At 41.0% G+C, this 23,540-nt stretch overlaps 1 protein-coding gene and 1 non-coding gene across 4 annotated transcripts in view; both read left to right on the plus strand.

The window, feature by feature from the left end:
* Nucleotides 1–23,540, plus strand: part of LOC126424970 (uncharacterized) — a 122,790-nt gene that overhangs the window by 18,792 nt on the left and 80,458 nt on the right. For 2 of the 3 annotated variants that reach the window (XM_050087849.1, XM_050087850.1), the window contains exon 3: nt 11,265–11,372. The exons of the other annotated variant lie outside the window; for it this stretch is intronic. In XM_050087849.1, the coding sequence (XP_049943806.1) occupies nt 11,265–11,372 (108 nt within the window). The remainder of the gene's footprint in view (nt 1–11,264; nt 11,373–23,540) is intronic. 3 annotated transcript variants of the gene reach the window in all.
* Nucleotides 20,750–20,824, plus strand: Trnas-cga (transfer RNA serine (anticodon CGA)). Its single transcript has one exon. It is a non-coding gene; the product is annotated as a tRNA-Ser (tRNA).

Raw genomic sequence — 23,540 nt, forward strand, 5'->3', positions numbered from 1 at the left:
TGTAGCTTGCTGTAAAAGAATTTTGCGTAGTTGCGTGCGTTCGTCGTCTGTATTTGCACTACTTTGTTTAACCTTATCGGAAATCATCTGCATTACGTCGTAGTCAGTTTCGTCTGGAGTATTATAGTTGTGTACGTACGTATCTGTGAACAATGTGGGATTACAGTCTATGTTACGTGTTGCGGAAATGACCTCTGTGCGGTTAATTGTTTGTTCTTCCGCAGATAGTGAGTGCTGAAATTCTAAAGCAGGTTGTACATTTTCATCTAACATTAAATAAGAATTCTGAAAATCAATAACTGCGTCGTGTTGTACCAGAAAATTCGTACCTAAAATAACGTCTGTTGTCAATAAAGGAACAATCCAAAAATTAGAGTGAAAAGTATGACCTCCAATACAAAATGATAAATGCGTCTGTAATTTAACGTCTACTCCTTTACTCGATACTGCTCCCTTCACTTTTGTTTTGCCTAAAGGTAATGTCGGATAAGTATTCTCTTTGTTACACTCGTTAAAAGTTTCTTCATTTATTACTGATATAGGTGATCCGGAATCAATTACTGTTGAAAATTTCGATGAACCAATTTTAATTTCGATAACAGGATGTGAAATAGATTTCTGAACAAATGGTCTTTCCTGCAAAAGAGTGTCTCTGATGTCGTCAAAGGTAATTACATTTTCGTGAACAAGATTCTGCGTGTGAAAATTATTGCTTACGTTACTGGAATATGCAATCTGTACTGTGTCTGGTCAAATTCTGTCGTACGTGCTATTATTTACGGGAGGATGCTGTGGCATTTCGACTATTTGAACTGTTCTGTTAACTCTTCCTGACGTATTACGCTATGGATGACACCTATTGTCTGGATCATTCATGATAATGTGTTGTTGCTGATGTTCTTGCTGCTGAAAAGATCGACTGTTATTAAATGTACGCTGAAAATTGTGCTCATTATTTTTACGTTGGTCATGATAGTCACTTCTATACGGTGCATTGCGATAGGAATTCAAATACTGTGTTTTCTATACGTAGTTATTTCCTTGCTGCTGTGCGTTACTATTTATTGGATCTGGGACTATACATGCACGCGGCAAAACATTAAAGTTTGGTTGACCTTGTAGACTGCATTGTTGGTTAGGTATGCTAAGCGGCTGACTTTCATGCTGTTGTGGTGAAAAACGTCTATTGTTACTAAAAATGTGGTTCCGATTGCTCAAAATTTTATACATACTGATGATTATGATTTTATCTGTAATTAAAATTACGGCGGTAGTTGTCATTACGGGAGTGCTTAATAAAATTGTCACATTCGGTAAAGATTTGTCATATCCGGTTTTCATTACATATTCTTAATCCTAGATAGATAGTTAAAGAGCTGTTTTGATAGATGTAAAGGATAGTAGAAGAGAAGGCAGCAGTGCAGAAAACTAAAGATGAAACAGCACTACTACAGCTCGGGGCCCTATGCACGCTACGGCACATATTCATTAAAGCGTAATGAATCCCCTGAGGTCATTTACGCACTGAAAATAAATTTTAACTTTTGCGTTGCAGACAATGGCGGTAAAATTCCAAAGGCAAATTGTTGTATCCGTGCTAATTCAAATTTCTGCATTATAGGCAATGCTGATGAAAATGCAATAGCAAATTGTCGCCTCAGGTTCAAAGCTAGCTTCCGCATTACACGTAATATCGGTGAAAGTACAAAAATAAATTGTCGTATACAGTGCAAATCGTGTATCTGTGTTCTGCCATTATTAAATTCCTTACATTTTCTTACAAATGCAAATTGCTTATAATCAACGCTCTCGTCACTGAATTTGATAACACGTTCAGGTTTGTGTGTGAATCTGTTCGTCTGTGTCATTTCGGATTTCAAGTTGCGTAGCTTTTCAGATTTTAAGTCGCGTGGCTTTTCGGATTTTAAGCTGCGTAGTTACTGTAAATTGCTCAAATTATACGCACTGCGTAAGTCTGACAAATGTTCGTAAAGTGGCGTCTGCTGTGATGTGTTATTAACTGAAATACTTTTCATCTCTGTTACTTCTTGTTGTAAACTTGACAACTTTCTACGCAACGTGTTATTAGATGAATCGATCTCATTAATTGTCTGCTGTAAATTTTGAAATTCAGGTGTTTGGTTGAATGAAACCGGTGCAGTATCGTCCGATTTATTATCATTATTACTTTCAATAGCATCAATACGACTGGCTAATTCATCATTTTTTTCAGTCAGTATTTTTGCCTGATCATCGGTTGTAGAATCGGACGCATTAATCTGTTTTTGCAACTTACGTGTAGTTTCGCTCAGTTTTTTAACATCAGCTTTGATGACATCGCAATCCTGTGTTAGTTCTAATTGTTCGAATCTGTCTGTCCCTGTTTGAATATTTACTGTGTGTGTATCTGTTTTTGATTTAAGATTAGAAATTTCATCACGTAATTCCGCGTTCAACTGTTCTATGGTATTAATTTTGTCGGACACTGTAGTAATATTATTGTCTATATACGTCTTCGCTTTCGCGAACATTTTACGTTTGTCTTCCTGTCTCTGTGCTGTGATTGTTTCCATTACTTGTCGTTTCACTTTGTTTTGATCCTGAACAAATTTACGGAAACGCGTATCATTGTTTTGTATATGGTGGTTAAGACGTTCGTTAATTTGAGAGTTCTGTTGCTCGAATTTCGCGTCTATCTTTTCATCCATTGTGCGCGAAAGTTCTGCTGTCATTGTTTTAAACTCGTCGCGTAATTGTGTAGCCTTTTCAGAGCATTGCTTAGCGACTGTACTAATTTCCGCTCTAAGTGTTTCTGTTGCGGCTGTTTGCATTTCCCTTAATTCCTGAGCAACAGATCTAATTTCTTCGCTACTTTTTTTTGAACAAGCCTCAATTTCCACGCGCAACTGTTCCTTAGTGTCATGGCACTGCGCGGCAACGGCTCTAATTTGTTCGCTAAGCTGTCTGGAATTGACGTCTAATTTTTCATTTAACTGTTTGTTCTGTTCACTAAGTTGTTTGAGATCTTCACTATTCTTGTCTAATTTTTCATTTAAGTATTGTTTGAGTTTTTCGTTATCTTGTTTGGAATTGTTGTCTATTTTCTCACTTTGCTGTTGTAGCAAACTTGTCATAATTCGTACCAAGTCAAAATTAGCGTTTATATTATCTGTACTGTTTAGTGGTGGATCTGGAATTGTCTCGTTTTCTGTAACCATTTGGTTATTCTGAGATTTACAAAAAGGTTTGCCAGTTAAACATACACTGTCAGTTCCTATTTCGGAATTAAATAAATCCGTCGTACTTTCACTACACTGACCATTTTCATTCGAAAAATTTGTCGGTATGTTGCTTGAATTTTCCAAACCGGTTGGGTTAGGCTCGGCAGCGCTCATTACAATAGAGCGTCCCGCCTCATCAATTGTCGTCAAATTAACACAGGAGACAATTGAGTTCGCTTGTTCATTATTAAGATAAATATCATCATTAGCGGTTGGAATGCACTGATTCTCAGTGAACGCAGGATTGTCATCATTACTATCGGTCACGCTGTTTAAGTCGGTAATTTCGTTCATAATACCTCGCGATACACTATTCACAGTCTTTCGCGGCATTTTTACAATAGTCAATTATTCACAAAACAAATAAGCACAAATGCAAAAGCAACACACAAATACAACAGAGCAACGAATTGCCATTGACCTGTAGAAAGAAAGTCACAATATTAGTAAAAGCGTTGTGCCAAATCCTAATTATATCTAAGCAAATAAGAGCAGATATCTGACTGTTTTTCAAAAGACTCTCAACGAAATTCGATCCTGGCAGGGTCGCCAAGTGTAACCTCCCCACCGAAATTTTAAAAGACAATATTTAATAGAAATGGGAGCCAAATGTAACCTCCCTGCAATAAAATGTACTGTCAAAGGCAATAAAAATGTGAAATTCGCAATCTGACTCTGTTGTAAACTCTCACGAAAATAATGAGAGACAATTTAATGCTAATGAAACTTCAGTGATAATGATAACTCAATTAAACCGAAATATCGGTCTTTGGCCCTGTGCAAAAAATCAGAATTAATTTCTTACCTCATTGAAACTGCATGTCAAATTTCTGCTCTCATTGTTGGCCACGGCTTGGAGGAAATGCATTGCAAATAATATTTTTTTTTTTTAAATTTAACTGAAACTTTTCTTTAAGGGAAATGTAAGGAAATCGTTGGTTCAATTAAATGGTTTTTTTGTAAAAAATTGCTTTGAAATCCAAATTATTATTGGGGCGATTATTGCACAAATTAGTTACAGTTGATTTGCATTATTAGCTGAGCGCATTTAAAAATAATATACCTCGTCCTGTATCTTGACCAGAATGCCATCTTGACGCCCGCCGACTCCTCACACACAACTGCACTCGACTGCTACTACCGACATACTGCACTGCTCACAGACTGCCCACTGACAGACTGCTCGCAACTGTACTGCACGACTACTACCGACCGACTACTGGACGCAACTGAACTGAGCTACTGCTACCGACAGAGTATACTGCACGACGACTACTAACAGAGTACTGACTGAGTACTGCTCGCAACACTCGCGCAGTCAAGCGCAGACTAACCATGATAAAAGGCTCTCTGGTCAAAGATTTTATCATGCCTCGCCATCGCCGCCACACAACATATGTGTTTCAACATGTTTTCTCCATCTTAGATGCTCATCCACCCATAATCCTAAAAATTTTATGTGATTCTTTTGCTGAATTTGGCTATTCCAGAACGTGAATTTTACATTTTTTCATATTTTTGTTTCCTTTTTGAACTGCTCTACCTACTTGTAAAAATATGCACGATTCATACAACCTTCACCACAAGTTTTAGACATTCTCATCTTCAGCAAGTAAAAAACGAATAACAGAACGTTTCAAGCGGTCTCGCCATCTTGAAATGTATTTTTGAGGTTATAAACAAAACAATGTCGATACATCAGCTGATCAGGGCTTATCCCAGTGATGCCAACTTGAAGCCATAAAAGTACCAAACTTGCCCTACTAACAATTTTTTTCCTCAGCCTAATTTGTCTCTTTAATTATTGAATGACCCTCGTCTATATGATTTCCGCTCACATCAGGAAACTGTGTCTGCTCGTAAGTTTTTGAGGTTTCCCTCGTTTGGCATCATTGTTTCTTAAGCCGTAGCTGCAAAGATGGATTTAAAATACTTTCAATAATTATAAAACAACTACGGAAAATATGGCCACACAAATAAATAATTTCTTCTCTGAAACTTTATTTCAAATTTTCTAGCTTAGATTTGCAACGCTTTGGTCCACAGTTACAAACAAGGTATATCACAACAGAATTGCACAAGATTCTCGATGTGACCACATCACTATACTTGTAGTAACCAAAGACGACAGTAAAACTCACGGACTTTCTGGACGCGTTCTGTCACGGAAATCCAACATGTATGCCCAGCTTGCGTGGTGGTCTCGAGAACTGCTGATCCCCTCCAGTAACGCACAGGCAGGGGCTACGGATTATGCAGAAAGTCGAAAATATCCTTTAAAAACCCCTTGTGCGTGCCCAGCTATTGGAAACCAAAATACAAACACTCTGCACAACTTCAAATAAATTCAGCATAACAAACACATTTCAATCAACCTTCAGTGACTGTCATTCAGCATACATATGAAAGAATCCTGCAATGTGTTACTCTGAACACCTAAAGCACAGAAATGTGGGAACAGATACATCACATTTGCAATCTACTTCATCTAACAGAATTACCATCTCACTGACACGAAAATTCCAGTAAGCAGCAATATTAATTGGTAGACAGCTAATGCCCACTCATCACTAGCCATAAAGCAGATTGTTCAACCCGGGGCCCGCATGCGACCCTAAGCAGCTAGCTGTCAATGTGCTCCAACAAGTGACCATCTATCACACAATCGGCTTTCCCTCTCAGCGGTTATAGGTGAGGTTAAGTACAGGGTGTACATTAAGTCTGGGAACACTTTCAATTATTTATTGCACAAGAACCAAACATTGTACAGATATCATACATATGTCATTTTGAAGAGAAACCCTGAAAGTTTTTTTTTTTTTTTCGTGTATACCGCCACAGTGTAGTTTGGTAATTTGCCTATAGTCAGCGCTAGTCGCAAACATGGCGAGTTCAGGTGCGGAGCGAGCTGGAGTTCGACAAAAACAAGTGTGCTACAGCTGTTCAACGGATGTTTAGAACCAAATACGGTAAGAAGCCACTACCAAGGAAGGCCATTTACCACTGGCACAACAAATTCGTTATGACGGGTTGCTGTGCCGGGCAAAGAGTTGCGGACGTACCAGTGTGAGTGAAGTGAATGTGGAGTGCGTGCGAGAGACATTCATAAGACGTCCAAAGAAATCGGTTCGTCGTGCATCCCATGTACTCGAAATGACTCCAGTGACAGTGTGGGAAGTCCTGTGACAGAAGCTGTCTATGATACCACTCAAATTGGAGCTAGTGCGGAAGCCAAAGATGACGACAAAGACAAGCTTTTGAGTTTTGTTCGCAGTTGCAACAATTGAATGAGGATGGGGATGGCATTGTTGATCGCTTAATTTTTAGCGATGAAGCCACTTTTCACGCTAATGGCAAAGTGAACAGGCATAATTGTCGAATCTGGGGTACAAAGCATCCACACGAATGCACTGAATTTAAGCGTGATTCCCTAAAGGTAAATGTTTCTCGTGGCTTGTCGCGTCGAAAAGTGTACGGGCCATTCTTCTTCGCCGAAAGCACTGTCACTGGATATTCCTATTTGTACACGTTGCAGCAAAGGCTGACGCCTCAAATGCAGTCGGACTCTCCGTTCATCTTTCAGCAGGATGGGGCTCCACCCCATTTTCATCGTGAAGTTCGTGGGTACCTGAACAGGGAGCTGCCGCATCGATGGATTGGCCGTGCCACAGAAGGGAACAGCTGTTTCATGTAATGGCCTCCACGATAACTAGATCTCGCTCCGTGTGACTTTTTTCTGTGGGGACACATTAAAGATCTGGTGTATGTACCGCATCTACCACGTGATGTAACAGAGCTCGGAGAGGGAATACGGGAAGCGACTGTCACAGTCGAAATGCCATGCTGGGACGGGTATGGCAAGAATTCGATTACTGTATTGACGTCTGCCGGGTCACTCATGGTTTGCATATCGAATGCAAAAAAAAAAAAAAAAAAAAAAAAAAACTTTCAGAGTTTCTCTTCGAAATGCAATATGTATGACATCTGTCCAATGTTTAGTTCTTGTGCGATGAATAATTGAAAGTGTTTCCGGATTTTATGTGTACCCTGTATATTATGTGCGCCCGAAAAATACTCGCCTTCTTCCAACGTGGCCCAGGTAAACTAAAAGGTGGTATACCCCTGCCATAAAGGTTTCACTACAGTAACTTCAAGTGTCAATAATGTGTTTGAGGTTATAATTTGACCTTAAATTTCCGATACAGATTTTGTCTGTGTTGCAGATGACATGCTACATTAAGTATAGACATTAGGCTAAAATGGCTAGACAGTCGCAGAAAAGGAATAATGTAATATAAGGTAATGTTCAACTAATTATAATCAAATTTTTAAGCTTTTCTAAATTTTTAGTATCCAATAAAGTACCGTTTCCAGATCATAGACTCCAAAACATATCCCTGTAATTACCTTTCTCTTCCTCATGATGCCACAAACTCCGCCTTTCTTACGTTAAACTTAAAAATTTCTCACTTTCGATGTTTTGCACGTGCGTCGGCCGTTTCGACAGAAGGAAACAAATTGAATTGAGTTTCACCGATAGTCGTCCAAAGTCTGTACGTTCGGGCGACTGAGATCGGTTGCATTGAGACGGCACACGTATTGGCGTACTGATTTGAAAAGATCGCCCGTCTTAAGGTCGATATCGGTCTTCGTTGTATACTGCATCTCCTGTTTCTGGATATAATTTAATTGTTTATTTATTGTTTGAAAAATAATCTTTAAACTTGACTAAAATAAATATTACTGTTATCTCTTCCACATGAGATTGATTCTTGAAATGATAATAATTTTTTTCTTTTATAGAAAGAGGTTGTCTTATACGTATGTTGGAGAGAAGTGTAAAGCTTCTCATATAATGGTGAATGAAGAACTGTTACCCTGGTTAAAAAAGCTGAAAATACTAACAGTTCTGATGTTACTAATCTGACTTCGTTATGTAAATGCTTTTAACTGAGAAAAATGTTCCAATTCTCCAAACAGGATTCTATGTTCCTACGAAAGTTCAGCCTAAAGCTTACCCGTGTTATATTTAATCAGTCAACTGGAAAAAACTGATTTGAAAGACAATATTCTCGTCCGCAGCAGTGCTGGAAAAGAAAATATTCCAATTACTTCACTCTAGTTGCGCGTCTTTCGTGCAGTTGAAATAATTATATACATGCGTAGCATTCACCTCACGCCACATGAGGAGAACCCTATGTCATAGCGACGTAACGCTACGTCACCCTGACGTAAATAACCTAAATAGACTACATGAGTACTTATATTGAATGTGCAGTTGTACCATAGAGGTTACACCGACAACGTGAAAGCTAAATGTAAATAGACATGTACAAATGAAGTGACAGCAGTTGTGTGGTATGCTCATCCCAGTTTAATTACTTATTAGGCTGTAATCCCAACAATTTTGGATGTTATTGTGTGTTTCTTGAATGTATGGACGAAGGAACTATAACAATAACGAAAGTAAAAAGTAGCGTCCAGTCATTTTTTAAAAAATCCGATAAATTGTGCATAAATCATGTGGACAGAAACGTGAAACTGAGAGAAATTAAAGTGTTTCGTATTTTTATAAAAGCCAATGGATTGCACGTAAGTCTTGTGGGCAGAAACGTTAAACTGAGAAATCAATGTGGTTCCAAAAATAATTCTGAATGTTGCTGCAATTGTAACTTTGCCTTCATGTTGTACATCAACTCAGACACCTTTGCTCTTCAGAAATAAGTTATTGCTGATGATTATAATGTACTGACCTCTTTATAACACACGTCATTATTTTTTCTTTATACGTTGTATATTGTGAGTAAACAGTGACAGACAAGTCACATTTACCAGCATTTTAAGCAACTGAAAGCAGTGAGTGAGTGCTGTTGCCATTTTCAGATACTTTTTGTATGACTCATAGGCAGTATGGAATTGGCGACACTAATCATGCCAAACACCCCCAAAATTGATACCATGTCTATTGAGAGAATAAACTAACACAGTATTCCACCATCGCATATGAAACATGACTTGAGGCTGCTAAAAACTGAAGGCTGTTGAGGTTATTTTGTCAAGTAGCTCATCCATTGTGACAGTCAGTGTTAAACATCATTTGGGAACTACTAGGAAACTTATTTTTTTATAGTTGATACTGCTTAAATATTAAAATGTGAGCGACAATTATAGACGAAATATCATTTTTTAAGAGTATACAGCGTATAAAAAAATAATGTCGTGTGTTATAAACAGCTCAGTACATTATAATCATCAGCAATAACTTATTTCTGAAGAGCAAAATTCTCTGAGGTGATGTACAACATGAAGGCAAAATTAAAATGGCAGCAATATTCGGGATTATCTTTGGAACTACGTAAATTTCTCGGTTTAACGTTTCTGCCCAGAAGAATTATGTACAATCCATTGGCTTTTATAAAAATACGAAACACTTTAATTTATCCCTATTTCGCGTTCCTATCAACATTATTTATGCACAATTAATCGGATATTTTTAAAAAATGACTACTCGGTTTTTTTAAAATTTCGTTATGGTTATGGTTCCTTCGTTCAGATATTCATTATGTTCATGAAACACACAATAACATCCCACATTCTTGGGATTAGAGCTTAATAATTAATTATTTCACGTTTCTGTCGACACAATCATGTACGATTCACGGGATTTTTAAAAAAATGACTATAAGCTTTTTCTGCCTTTCGTTATGTTTAGAAAATACCCAATAACATCCCAAATTCTTTAGATTACAGCTTAATAATTAATTGTTTCACGTTTCTGTCCACATAATTTATGGACGATTCATCGGATTAAAAAAAAATTACAAGCGTTTCTTTTTTTTTTACTTTTGTTATGGTTCCTTCGTTCAGACATTCAACACGCAGTAACATCCAAAATTGTGGGCATTCGAGTTTAATAACTAATTCAACTGGGATGAACATAGCACACAACTGCTGTTACTTCGATCGTACTAATATATTTACATTTAGCTTTCATGTTAATGTGCAACATCTGTGGTACAACTGCATAGATTGATCGATATACGTACTAAAGTAGTCGATTTAGGCTTACTTACGTCACGATGACGTAGGGTTGCGTCACTATGACGTAGAGATCTCCTCGCCTAGCGTGAGATGAACGCTACCCATTATATTACATTCGACCGATCACAGAAGCAGCTACTAACAGAGAGAGTAAACTTTTTTTAAGGGCTCTTTTAAATAGTATGAATAGCATGGAGACCTCAGATGATATTTAATTGTTCTTTCTGCTATTAATATGACAGCACCACATGCTTTATTTTCCGGTACTTCATACAGTAATGATTATTATTACTTTCGTGCAAAAGCTTCTCTAATATTACAAATGTCACATAATTTGCAATGCATCACATAATATACTGTACACGTCATATCATTGTTGTGAATGGTTTTTTTACACAATTTCACATGTTCTTTCGTATGGGGAATGCTACGGGTGGAATCCGCCGATGTCGGTGCCATTGTGATCACAGCCAGATCCGCGTAGTATCTACTCGTTCGCAAGGACTAAATCAAGGCGCACTTCACGACATGCCCGCATTGTAGGAAAGCCGGAAGTAAACTACCAATATCGATTTCTCTCTCTCTTTATCGTACTTAGCAGCACTTGGATATTCAAATCTTCGAACATGATGTTTTCGAGTATATTTGAGATGTGGATCGTACTGTTGCACGAAACTGGAGACGGCAACTATCTTCAGATCTTGTAAACGTGAAGAATATCTATAAGAGGGACAGTATGTTGTCTATTGTTCGGTCGGTCGATAAATCGTTACGTGTCTTAAGGTTCCCTTGCTAGTGCTTCTACAATGACTACTGAAAATCGATGTTGCTTGAGAGCAAAATTGCCAATTAAAGGGTTAATTTAAAATTAAATGTTATCCGGATTGTTCTCTCTACCGGAGGGAGCAAATGAATGTGACATGAGAGGGTGGTGTGTTTCAGGCAGCGAATGCTCGGAGACGAAGACCTGCTACGACCATCAGAACTGCTATCATGGCTACTGCAGTTGCGACAGGGGCTACGTACGCAACGACAGACATTGCTTCAGAGGTGACTATCGCGCCTGGTCTTGTTAACATCTGTTTGTGTTCCGAGGTGTCTGTGGCTGCCCCTGCTGACGTGGGCTGCCAGTGGTTTTTTTCTTACCTGCACGTTGCCCCAGATGAAAATAGCCCGATTCGAAGAAGCGAGGAGCGCAGCTGACTACTTGAGACAACGCGCCGGTTGATGGTGGGCGTCACGAAGCCCTTTGCGATCTGCAGTATTCTTCTTGCTACTGTTCCGTGATGAATCAATAATTGTTCCATATTGACTTCGGCAATGAAGTTCCTAATACAAGAAAAATAGCATTTCCGGTGTCGGAAATTCTAAAGCTAGCACCCATAAAATACAGGGTGTCCCAGGAGGAGTATTCAGTATTTAGGGATATGACAGGAAAGCAATCATTTGAAACGGAAAAATCTAGTAAACATGGACTCTGAAATTCATACCTCAAGAGCTATAAACACTTGTACAGTAGAAGATGTGTGTTTCTCAGTAGTATAGATGAATAAGTGTTCGTAGCTCTTAAAGTATGTGCTTTAAGGCGCATGTGTACTGGACTTTCTTTCTTGCTTTGGTCCATACAACCACCTCTAAAAGTATGGAAGGCAAAGAGCTTGCTGTACAAGGGATTTGTTTCACAGTGTCGAAAATGAAAAAGTGCTCATAACTCTTAAGGTATTCATTTCAACTCCCATTTTTACTAAACTTTATTGCTTCGATGATCGTTCCTGTGATATCCTTGAATACTGACAACTCCTCCTGAGACACCCCCTGTATAGGGAGTGAAAGGTTATCTATGACTAGTGCACATGTAGAAACCAGATTGCAGCTGAAAGAGTCAAAGGGCATGAAAAGAAAGTAGTAGTTGAAAAGGGAGTGAGACAGGGTTGTAGCCTATCCTAAAAGTTATTCAGTTTTTACATTCAACAAACGAAAATAAACCAAAGAAAATCTGGAAAGGGAATTAAAAGATCACGGAGTAGAAATTAAAACTTTGAGGTTTTCAGACAAGATTGTTCAGGTGAGGCAAATAAAAATGGCCCGGACGAGTGGATACGAATGGATGTGAATTTGTGGTAGCATTAACTGTGGAAAAGGTCTGCAGTTACTTCCAACAGGATGGAACAACTGCCCATGCAGCCGACCGAATCTTGGAGCACATTTACACAATCTTGACTCCTGGTAGAGTTCTCAGCAGAGGCCAGTCTGCTCGCGGCCCCAGCTGGTCACACAGGCCGCCTGATCTGTCACTCTGTGATTATCGACCTGTCTTCACAAACTTGCTCACCAGGCCCCAAAAATGCCCACTTTCAACTGCACCTATGTTAGTACTGTATTTTCTTTCCTCCGCTGTGTTTAACCTACACTGGAACTCTGTTCTTCGGGCCACTATTATTTGCCCCACCCTCCACATCCGTGAGTGCAATGAAGGAATTGGAAGAGCAGTTGAACGTAAGGTATAAGAGTCTGAAAAGAGGTTGTAAGATAGACAACGACAAACGGAATATAGTCGAATTAAATCAGAGACTTAGCAATGATGCTAAAAGTAGCACACAAATTTTGCTAATAGAAAGGCGCGATAACTGACAACAGCTGAAGTAGAGAGAATATAAAATACACTGTGCCAATAGCGAGAAAGCATTTTTGGAAAATAGGAAATTGTTAACATCGAATGTAAATATAGATGTTAGGAAAGTAATTGTAACGAGTGTAGTCTTGTACAGAAGCGAAATGTGAACGATAAACAGTTCAGAAAAGAAGAGAATCGAAGCTTTTGAAACATGACGATACAAAGAATGCTGAAGAATGGATGTGTAAATCGAGTAACTAATGAAGAAGTACTGAATCCAATTAGGAAAAAGCATATTTATGGCACACCTTGACTAAAAGAAGAGAGCAAATGATAAGACACAACCTTAGTCATCAAAGAATCGTCATTTCGGTGTTATAAATAAGTGCAGCGGGTAAAAATTGTAGAGTAAGCATGTTCAAACGTATGTGGATGGCAATAGCTACTCAGAGATGAAGAGGCTTGCACATGACATGCACACGTCAAAAAAAGCTTTGTATCGGCTTGGTTCCAAGATTCCCGGAACCTGTACAGAAAATTGGAATAGAGATCAACGTAAACATATTTCCGCCCATCTTGTTGTTCATGAACATTGCATGTTGTACCACGATACAACGAGACCTTCAAAGGTGGTGCTCCAGATTGTTGTACACACCGATACCTCTAACACCCAGTAGCACGTCCTCTCGCATGCCTGTATTCGTCATGGCATAGTATCCAAAAGTTCATCAAGGCACTGTTGGGCCAGATTGTCCCACTCCTCATCGGCGATTCGGCGTAGATCCATCAGGTTGCCCATGCCTGCATTAGTACGTAGACTGAACGCAACCTCCTGGCGCTCCGTATTAACTTTCTGGGCTTGGTCCATCGACTCGTTCGGAAACTAATTTCGGAACCTCCATGTACTCAACAATTTTTGAAGTGAATAGGCATTATATTTCTAATTATTAGCAAAAGTAGGGACATTCGGCGTCCCGTGTAAGGCTTACGCGTTCACTGGGCATGAGAAGCCCAAAAATAGGGACATCCCATGAAAACCTGGGCATGAGGCAACAGTATCCCGGATATAAGCCACACTTTTGCCCAAAATGCAGCTACGAAAGATTAGTGTGGCTCATCTCGCGACCCTACAAATACCGGTACATTCTCGCCTCATAGAAACTTCAACTCATACTCGTTCCTTAGTTCTAAATACAGCACAATATCGCTATTGTTTGGAAGTTAGTCGTTGTATATGAGGTAACAATGTGACCTTCTACGGTAGTTGACGTTTCATTTAGTTAGTGAGTAATGTAGCTCACAATTATGCATTATATATTAAACGCAGTTTTTCTCTAACCTAAGAATAAACTTTTAACGAGTGAAAACGTCAAAAATAAGTCCTCAACAACTTCGGAATTTGGCGCAGTTAAGCTACTAATTTGCAGTTATTCATTACGCGAATAGGACATCTGATAGAGAAGTTGGCAGGCTGAAAAGATGCATGGCTCTCTAATGGACAGGGTCTGAAACAGCATGCTGTGTTCTGCTCCTTGGAGCGGAGAAAATGAAAAAAGTTACCGTACTACTAAACAGATAAAATGGCAACAATGGCCAGTCGCGTCTTCAGGCTTCCGTGCTTGGTTTTCAGTATTTCATATGATTATCGACCGAACTAGTTGCGCCTCTCAGCATTATCCGCGGTTAAACAGTTGTTTATAAAGAAATATTAATGCCGAAACTCACTCTCCACTCCCATGCGCCATCACAAAAGTTATTTGTTCAAGATATTGAAGCACGATCCACTCTTGCGACCCAGCAAACCGCGCGACACCGAAAAATAAATGAATAAACACCCAATCGTTCACTGAAGGAAAAAAATTCTAACGCGGCTGAGTAGCGACTTACAAAATGTGCCAGGAAAGGGAGTAAATAGTTTCACGACTGCGACATGTCTAGCACGGAAAAGACCGTAATTGTCTTGCTGTTTATGGGTAGCCAGATATCTACTGTCATACGTCCCTAGACTTCTTTGCTTGTCTGCGTAGTATATATATAGAGTGATTTCCCTCTCGATACACGGGAGCAGCCAGTATAGATGTTTCCGTGCCGAAAACATCGTGTGCCCACATGAATACCTGCCACCTTCCACGTTTGTCCTTCACTCTTACACTATGTGATAAAAAGTATCCGGACGCCCCCAAAACATACGTTTTTCATATTAGGTGCATTGTGCTGCCACCTACTGCAGGTACTCCATATGAGCCACCTCAGTAGTCATTAGACATCGTGAGAGAGCAGAATGGGGCGCTCTGCGGAACTCACGGACTTCGAAACGTGGGCAGGTGATTGGGTGTCGCTTGTGTCATACGTCTGTACGCGAGCTTTTCACACTAATAAACATCTCTAGGTCCACTGTTTCCAATGTGATAGTGAAGTGGAAACGTGAAAGGACACGTACAACACAAAAGCGTACAGGCCGACTTCGTCTGTAGACTGACAGAGACTGCCGACAGTTGAAGAGTGTCGTAATGTGTAATGGGAAGACATGTATCCAGACCATCACACAAGAATTCCAAACTGCGTCAGGATCCACAGAAAGTAGGGGAAGGTGGGGGAATTACACGCATATGGGTAATCCCACGCAGCCTGATTTACGAAGTTTGAATGGCGCAAGCTATTCCCAGTTGGTGCTACACCCTGCCGGCAGGAGTAACAACTACTATGCGGCTTATGCCAGCCATTTTTCAGTGGCATTGTTGGAGTTGTGAAGTATTGTTTATTTTCGGCGTGTCTCATGTAGTTTTGGTCAGCTGTATTTTGCAAGGTAAGTGCTACTATAAGTTCCTTTAATGTAATTCTTGCATATCAACTATTAACCCTAGATGAAACCTTTAATTTAATTGTAGATTTGTCCCGCTATTTGAATTAGGTGCCGAGTTATGCTTAGGTTAGTCACCGAACTTACAGTGGGGTAATGCCACGCAGCTGTTGAGGCGCGTGATATTCCCCCTTGCAGGTTATATTTTCAATAGTAACGAGTTATTTTTAAATCTCAGATGGGTAGATATTATAAAAGAAAAACCCAGAAAGCAAAATGGACGCACGAGGAACTTTGTAAGACTCTTGATGCCATCAAATCTGAAAGAAAAATAAGATAAGTATCAAGAGCTTTCTGGATTGATGAAGCTACTCTGCGAACGAGAATGAACGTTAAAAATACCGAGGGTCCAAAACTAGGAAGATACCCAATATTTTCCACAGAACAGGAAAATGAGATTAGGGATCATGTCATTCCAATGGCATTACATGCATGCAGCTGCGAAAGATTGCATTTGAGTGTGCAGAGGCTAACAACATTGCAAATAATTTTGATAAGTCATCTAGGTTAACTGTAAAGGATTGGCTAGCTCTGTTTTTAAAAAGAAACACAAATATTAGCATAAAAAACCTGAATTAACTAGCATTAACTGAATACAGGCATTTAATGAAGAAGAGGTTAATGCATATTTTAAAAACTTAGAACATCTCTTTGCTAAATATAAATTTGAAGAGGGGCGAGTGTTCAACGTCGATGAAACAGGCATAAATACAAAAGCCCGAGAGAATTTCGGCTCCTAAAGGTGTTAAACAAATAGGTGGGACCACGTCTTGGGAAAGGGGTAAAAACGTGGCGATTTCAGAAGATGTCTGTTTAGTTTGTAGAGAGTTTGGGAAGGATGGAGAACTATGGTACCGATGTATTTCTTGTAGCAGATGGAGTCATGAAGAATGTAGTGGCTGGCACACTCCAAAAGGTTACATGTGCGATCTTTGCTGTATGGTATGAGAAAATGAGCTCTTTTCAGATAAAAAAAGGTAAAAAACCAAAATTATAAGATATGTTTCTAGAATTACATTATTTCGTTCTTAAATATACTGTTTACTATTTATAGTAACTAATAAACAAATAAAATACCAAGTATTGTACATTTTTATGGTCTGTTTGTTTTACGTGTTATTACCCAGTACTTTGCGTGTCATTACCCTCAGGAGTGGGGAATACCACGCATTTGCACTTTTTTTTATTTTAATGTTCAAAATTAAGGTACAGTTTATAACTATTTATAGACGATTGGAATATGTGGAGAAATGTCCATTGTATGGTATGTACTTATTTTCGTAGGTTTTAATGACGTAACGAATGGTTCATATCGATTTTTCCTTAGGTGCGTGTATTTCCCCCACTCTCCCCTACTATGACAATTAGGCGGGAGGTGAGAAAACTTGGATTTCATGGTCGAGTGGCTGCTCATAAGCCACACATCACGCTGGTAAATGTCAAACGACTCCTCGCTTGGTGTAAGGAGCGTAAATATTGGATGATTGAACAGTGGAAAGACGTTGTGTGGAGTGATGACTCACGCTACACAAAGTGGCGATTCGATGGCAGGGCGTGTGTAGTGACAACAGCAAAATTCGGAGGCGATGGTGTTATTGTGTGGTCGTATTTTTCAGGGAGGGGGCTTGCACCCCTTGTAGTTTTGCGTTGCACTATAGCAGCAGAGGCCTACATTGATATTTTAAGCTCTTTCTTGCTTCCAGCTGTTGAAGAGCAATTCGGGGATGGCGATTGCATCTTTCAACACGATCGAGCACCTGTTCATAATGCAAGCCCTGTGGCGGAGTGAATACACGACAATAACATCTCTGTAATGGACAGGCCTGCACAGCGTCCTGACCTGATTCCTGTAGAACACCTGTGGGATGTTTTGGAACGCCGACTTCGTGCCAGTCCTCACCGACCGACATCGATATCTCTGCTCAGTATAGCACTCCGTGAAGAATGGGCTGCCATTCCTCAAGAGAACTTCCAGCACCTGTTCGAACGTATGCCTGCGAGAGTGGAAGCTGTCATCAAGGATAAGGGTGGGCCAACACCATATTGAATTACAGCATTACCGATGGACGGCGCCACGAACTTGTTAGTCATTTTCAGCCAGGTGTCTGGATACTTTTGATCACACAATGTATTTATAGTGATCCCAATAATATCACAATCCAACGCACTTCCAGAACATTTTACATGCTGTAAAATATTGCCACATGCATATGTTACACTGTTACTGTGTTTAATGATGATTTTATCCCGGAGGAATATTTCTGCTCATCTAGATTTGTGTACATAATTATTTCATTTGTCAAAACAGTAAAAAACAAATCTCTACACTAAACTTAATGCATTCCTCAGCCAGTTCTAAAATACCCTCTTCGTACAAACTAGCCGCCTGCTCCGATAACCAAGAGTTCACTGCCGTTTTCACATCGTCATCATTATTGTAACGGTTGCTACTGAGGTGTTGTCTAAAGACTTCCCAGCCAAAACTGTCCAATAAATCGCGGGCCTGACCTGCAGTCTGAGGTCTTGCATTATCATGGAGAAGGACAATTCCCTTTGTCAGCATGCCACGTCTTTTGTTTTGAATCACTCTGCGTAGCTTTGCCAGGGTTTGGCAGTTTTCTTTTGCATTGATAATGATTTCTCGTTGCAGGAAGTCGACCAACAAAACACCATGCATATCCCAAAACACAGACGCCATGATTTTGCGCTGGGACAGAGTCTGGTTGGCCTTCACCTTTACAGGCGAGTGTGTGAGGATTCGATTCGGGCGTGATCTGTGAAAAGCATGGTTCGTCTCCAATTACGATATGACTCAAGAAGCCATCACCTTCTTCGTGATAACGATTCAAAAACTTCACCGCACACATGGTTTTTTTGGTCCGGTGTTAGGAGTTTCGGGACCTAACAGCACACTTTAGGTGTTCAGAAACAATGTTGTAAAGCACTGATCTCAACACGCCAGGAAATTCGTTTGAGAGACCTGTTATTGTGAAGCGCCTGTTTCTCACGAATCCTCGCTTCAATTGAAGCCACCAAATCGTCTGTAATCAAAGAAGGGCGACCGGAGCGGTCCTCATCATGGACGTTGTCACGGCCATTTTCGAATTCTTGTACCCACTTACGCACTTTGATTTCACTCATAACAGTATCACCGTACACTTCGCAAATCTGTCGATCAATTTCTGCAGCAGACGGGTTCGTTGCTGACAAAAACCGTATCACTGAGCGAACTTGACACGCGGCGGGCGAACTGAGAGTCTGAAACATTTTGAAAGCACAGAACATAACCGACAGGTTAGCCACAGAGCTGAGCACAGTTGTTCCCGAGGCATGCCGGTACACGACGCGCGCGCTCGTTTCGGTATGCGCGCGAACTACTAATGTTTACAACGAAACGGACGTTACTTAAAAAACACGCCTCGTACTAGACACTTCTAAAAGTAGCCTATGTGTTAACTCAGGGTGTAAGCTAATTCCATTCCAGATTTCTTCCAAATCAGTCCAGCCGTTTCAGCGTGAAGAGTAACAAACATACACACAAACTTCCGCATTTATAATATGTATGCGATTTAAAAATTTAAAATGCTGTTATCCTCATTAAGAGTGTAATCTTATGTTAAAGGTTTAACACAATAAGACGAGCGTTAAAGCTACAAATTGTGTACACTGATCAGACAGAACATTACGACCACTGACCTACCACTGATATAAACCCGTCCAGGCGGTAGCAGCGCCACCTGGCGAGGAATGACTGCAAGTCAGACTCAAGCATGGTGCATGTAGTATCAGTGTGAGCTGCAGAATGGGAAAGGCGCGCATCTACACTCGTGCTCGTAAGTTAAGGATAATTGCAGAATGTGGTGCCACACATCGGGGCACTACACAAAACTGGCGCTAATCGCACAGGCACATAGCGAGCACACGCGACACAGACCTATAAGTCCACGGTATTAGTGATAAGTTGAGAAAACCGTCCCGAAACTCATGTGCTACAGAACGCCACCGTTTTCTGCACATGGACCTCGACATCAATACGGGAAGTGATCACCATGCACACGTACACAGGCTGCACAACGGGTTGGCATACTCTGGATCAGGTGGTCGAGCAGCTGCTGGGGTATAACCTCCCATTCTTGCACCATTGCCTGTCGGAGCTCCTGAAGTGCCGTGGGGGTTTGAAGACGTGCAGCGATATGTCGACCGAGAGCATCCCAGACGTGCTCGATGGGATTTAGGCTTGGAGACCAGGCAGGCCACTCCAATCGACTGACATCTTCTGTTTCAAGGTACTTCTCCACGATGGCAGCTCGGTGGGACCGTGCGTTGTCATCCATCAGGAGGAAGGTGGGACCCACTGCACCCCTGAAAAAGCGGACATACTGGTGCACAATGACGACCCGATACACCTGACCTGTTACAGTTCCTCTGTCAAAGACATGCAGGGGTGTACGTGCAACAATAATAACCCCACCCCACACAATAAACTCAACGACCTCCATACAGGCCCCTTTCAAGGACATTAAGGGGTTGGTATCAGGTTCCTAGTTCATGCCAGATGAAAACCCAGCGAGAATCACTGTTCAGACTATACCTGGAAGGTAGGAGACGAGGTTCTGGCAGAAGTAAAGCTGTGAGGACGGGGCATGAGTCGTGCTTGGGTAGCTCAGTTGGTAGAGCACTTGCCCGCGAAAGGCAAAGGTCCCGAGTTCGAATCTCGGTCCGGCACACAGTTTTAATCTGCCAGGAAGTTTCATATCAGTGCACACTCCACTACAGAATGAAAATCTCATTCTGGAAACATCCCCCAGGCTGTGACTAAGCCATGTCTCCGCAATATGCTTTCTTTCAGGAGTGCTAGTTCTGCAAGTTTTGCAGGAGAGCTTCTGTTAAGTTTGGAGGGTAGGAGACGAGGTACTGTCAGTAGTAAAGCTGTGAGGACGGGGCCTGAGTCGTGCTTGGGTGGCTCAGTTGGTAGAGCACTTGCCCGCGAAAGGCAAAGGTCCCGAGTTCGAGCCTCGGTCCGGCGCACAGTTGTAATCTACCAGGAAGTTTCATATCAGTGCATACTCCGCTGCAGAGTGAAAATCTCATTCCATACCTGGACTCGTCTGTGAACGTAACCCTGACCACTGTTCCAACGACCAAGTACTGTGTTCTTGACGCCAGGCTTTACGGGCTCTCCTGTGACCAGGGGTCAGTGGAATGCGCCTTGCAGGTCTCCGGGCGAATAAACAATGTCCGTTCAGTCGTCTGTAGACTGTGCGTCTGGAGACAGCTGTTCCAGTGGCTGCGGTAAGGTCTCGAGCAAGGGTACCTGCAGTACTCCGTGGCCGTCTGCGGACACTGATGGTGAGATATCGGTCTTCTTGTGGTGTTGTACACTGTGGACGTCCCGTACTGTAGCTCCAGGACACGCTTTCTGTCTGCTGGAATCGTTGCCATAATCTTGAGATCACACTTTGTGGCACACGGAGGGCCCGTGGTATGACCTGCTGTGTTTGACCAGCCTCCAATCACCCTAGTATTCTACCCCTCATAACGTTATCAATATGTGTTATTTGAGCCATTTGCAACACACAGTCACCATTAACACATCTGAAAACGTCTGCACACTTACTCGCTTCAGCGTACTCTGTCATGCACCAACACACCTCTGCATATGTGGACTGCTGCCAGTGCCACCGTGTGACGACCACAGGTCAGATGCACCGCATGGTCGTACACTGAAGCGATTTAAACCCGCAAACCGTCCACCAGAGCGTTGTTCCTGTTTAGTGGCATGAAATTTATATTGGACCAACTGCCGACTAAACTACTTAAGCTGGTCTATATATTTACTGAACTTCGCAAACGTGTCAGCTACACACTGCTATTTTGAGAACAGATAATTACGGAAGCGTGTGTGTAAACCGAGGTAACGCAGAAGAATTTATCCGCGCACTCAGCTGTTCCGCCTGAGTAAAGTTAAGCTGTAACTCAGGAAGCTGTAGTCATCCGGTATTTACGACTCTCGTCCCAGAACGAGTTAGTGAAATCTAAGTCTGATTCATTGCGCTATTCTGAATGGCAAAAATGTGACCAAGGATAAAACCGCTATGGGGCTAGTGACCCGATGCCAAGAAAATGGTTGGAATAGTGGACTAGCTAGCTACTATTTGGAATCGCACATCTAAGAGAGTTGCACTATATGATCGGAAGTATCCAGACACCCCTATACAATGCCGGAATTGACCACTAGATGTCACGAATAATAATCCGGATTCCAAAGAAAGCAGGTGTTGACAGTTGTGAAAATTACCGAACTATCAGTTTAATAAGTCACGGTTGCAAGATACTAACATGAATTCTTTACAGACGAATGGAAAAATCGCAGAAGTCTATCTCGGGGAAGGTCCGTTTGGATTCCGTTGGAATGTAGGAACACTCGAGGAAATACTGACCCTACGACTTACCTTAGACGCTAGGTTAAGGAAAGGTAAACCTACGTTTATAGCATTCGTAGACTTAGAGAAAGCTTTTGACAGTGTTGACTGGAATGGTCCATTTCAAATTCTGAAGATGACAGGAGTAAAATACAGGGAGCAAAAGGTTATTTACAATTTGTGTAGGAACCAGAAGGCAATTATAAGAGTCGAGGGGCAGAAAAGGAAAGCAGTGGTTCAGAAGAGAGTGAGCCAGGGTTGGAGCCTATCCCCAATGTTATTCAAACTGTATATTGAACAAGTAGTACAGGCAACAAACGAAAAATTTGGAGTAGGAATTAAAATACATGGAGAAGAAATAACAACCTTGAGGTTTGCTGACGATATTGTAATTTTGTCAGAGATAGCAAAGGACACGGAAGAGCAGTCGTAAGGAATGGACAGTGTCTTGAAAGGAGGATATGGTTAAAATGGCTCTAAGCACTATGAGACTTAACATCTGAGGTCATCAGGCCCCAAAGGAACATTCAAGGTAAACATCAACAAAAGCAAAACGAGGATAATGGACTGCAGTCGAATTAAATCAGGTGATGGTGAGGGAATTAGGTTAGGAAATGAGACATTTAAAGTAGTAAATGAGTTGTGCTATTTGGGGAGCAAAATAACTGAGGATGGTCGAAGTAGAGAGGGTATATAATGTAGACTGGCGATGGCAAGGAAAGAGTTTCTGAAGAAGAGAAATTTTTTAACATCGAGTATTGATGTTACATACATCTTGCTCACCATCTGGTGAGCAAGATGTATGAGACAGGCGAAATTCCCTCAGACTTCAAGAAGAATATAATAATTCCAATCCCACAGAAATCAGGTGTTGACAGATGTGAAAATTACCGAACTATCAGTTTAACAAGTCACAGCTGCAAAATACTAACGCGAATTCTTTACAGACGAATGGAAAAACTGGTAGAAGCCGACCTCGGGGATGATCAGTTTGGATTCCGTAGAAATGTTGGAACACGTGAGGCAATACTGACCCTACGACTTATCTTAGAAAATAGATTAAGGAAAGGCAAACCTACGTTTCTAGCATTTGTAGACTTAGAGAAAGCTTTTGACAATGTTGACTGGAATACTCTCTTTCAAATTCTAAAGGTGTAAAATACAGGGAGCGAAAGGCTATTTACAATTTGTACAGAAAGCACATGGCAGTTATAAGAGTCGAGGGACATGAAAGGGAAGCAGTGGTTGGGAAGGGAGTGAGACAGGGTTGTAGCCTCTCCCCGATGCTATTCAATCTGTATATTGAGCAAGCAGTAAAAGAA

This window comes from Schistocerca serialis, chromosome 10, assembly GCF_023864345.2.
Source record: "Schistocerca serialis cubense isolate TAMUIC-IGC-003099 chromosome 10, iqSchSeri2.2, whole genome shotgun sequence".
Taxonomy (NCBI): domain Eukaryota; kingdom Metazoa; phylum Arthropoda; class Insecta; order Orthoptera; family Acrididae; genus Schistocerca; species Schistocerca serialis.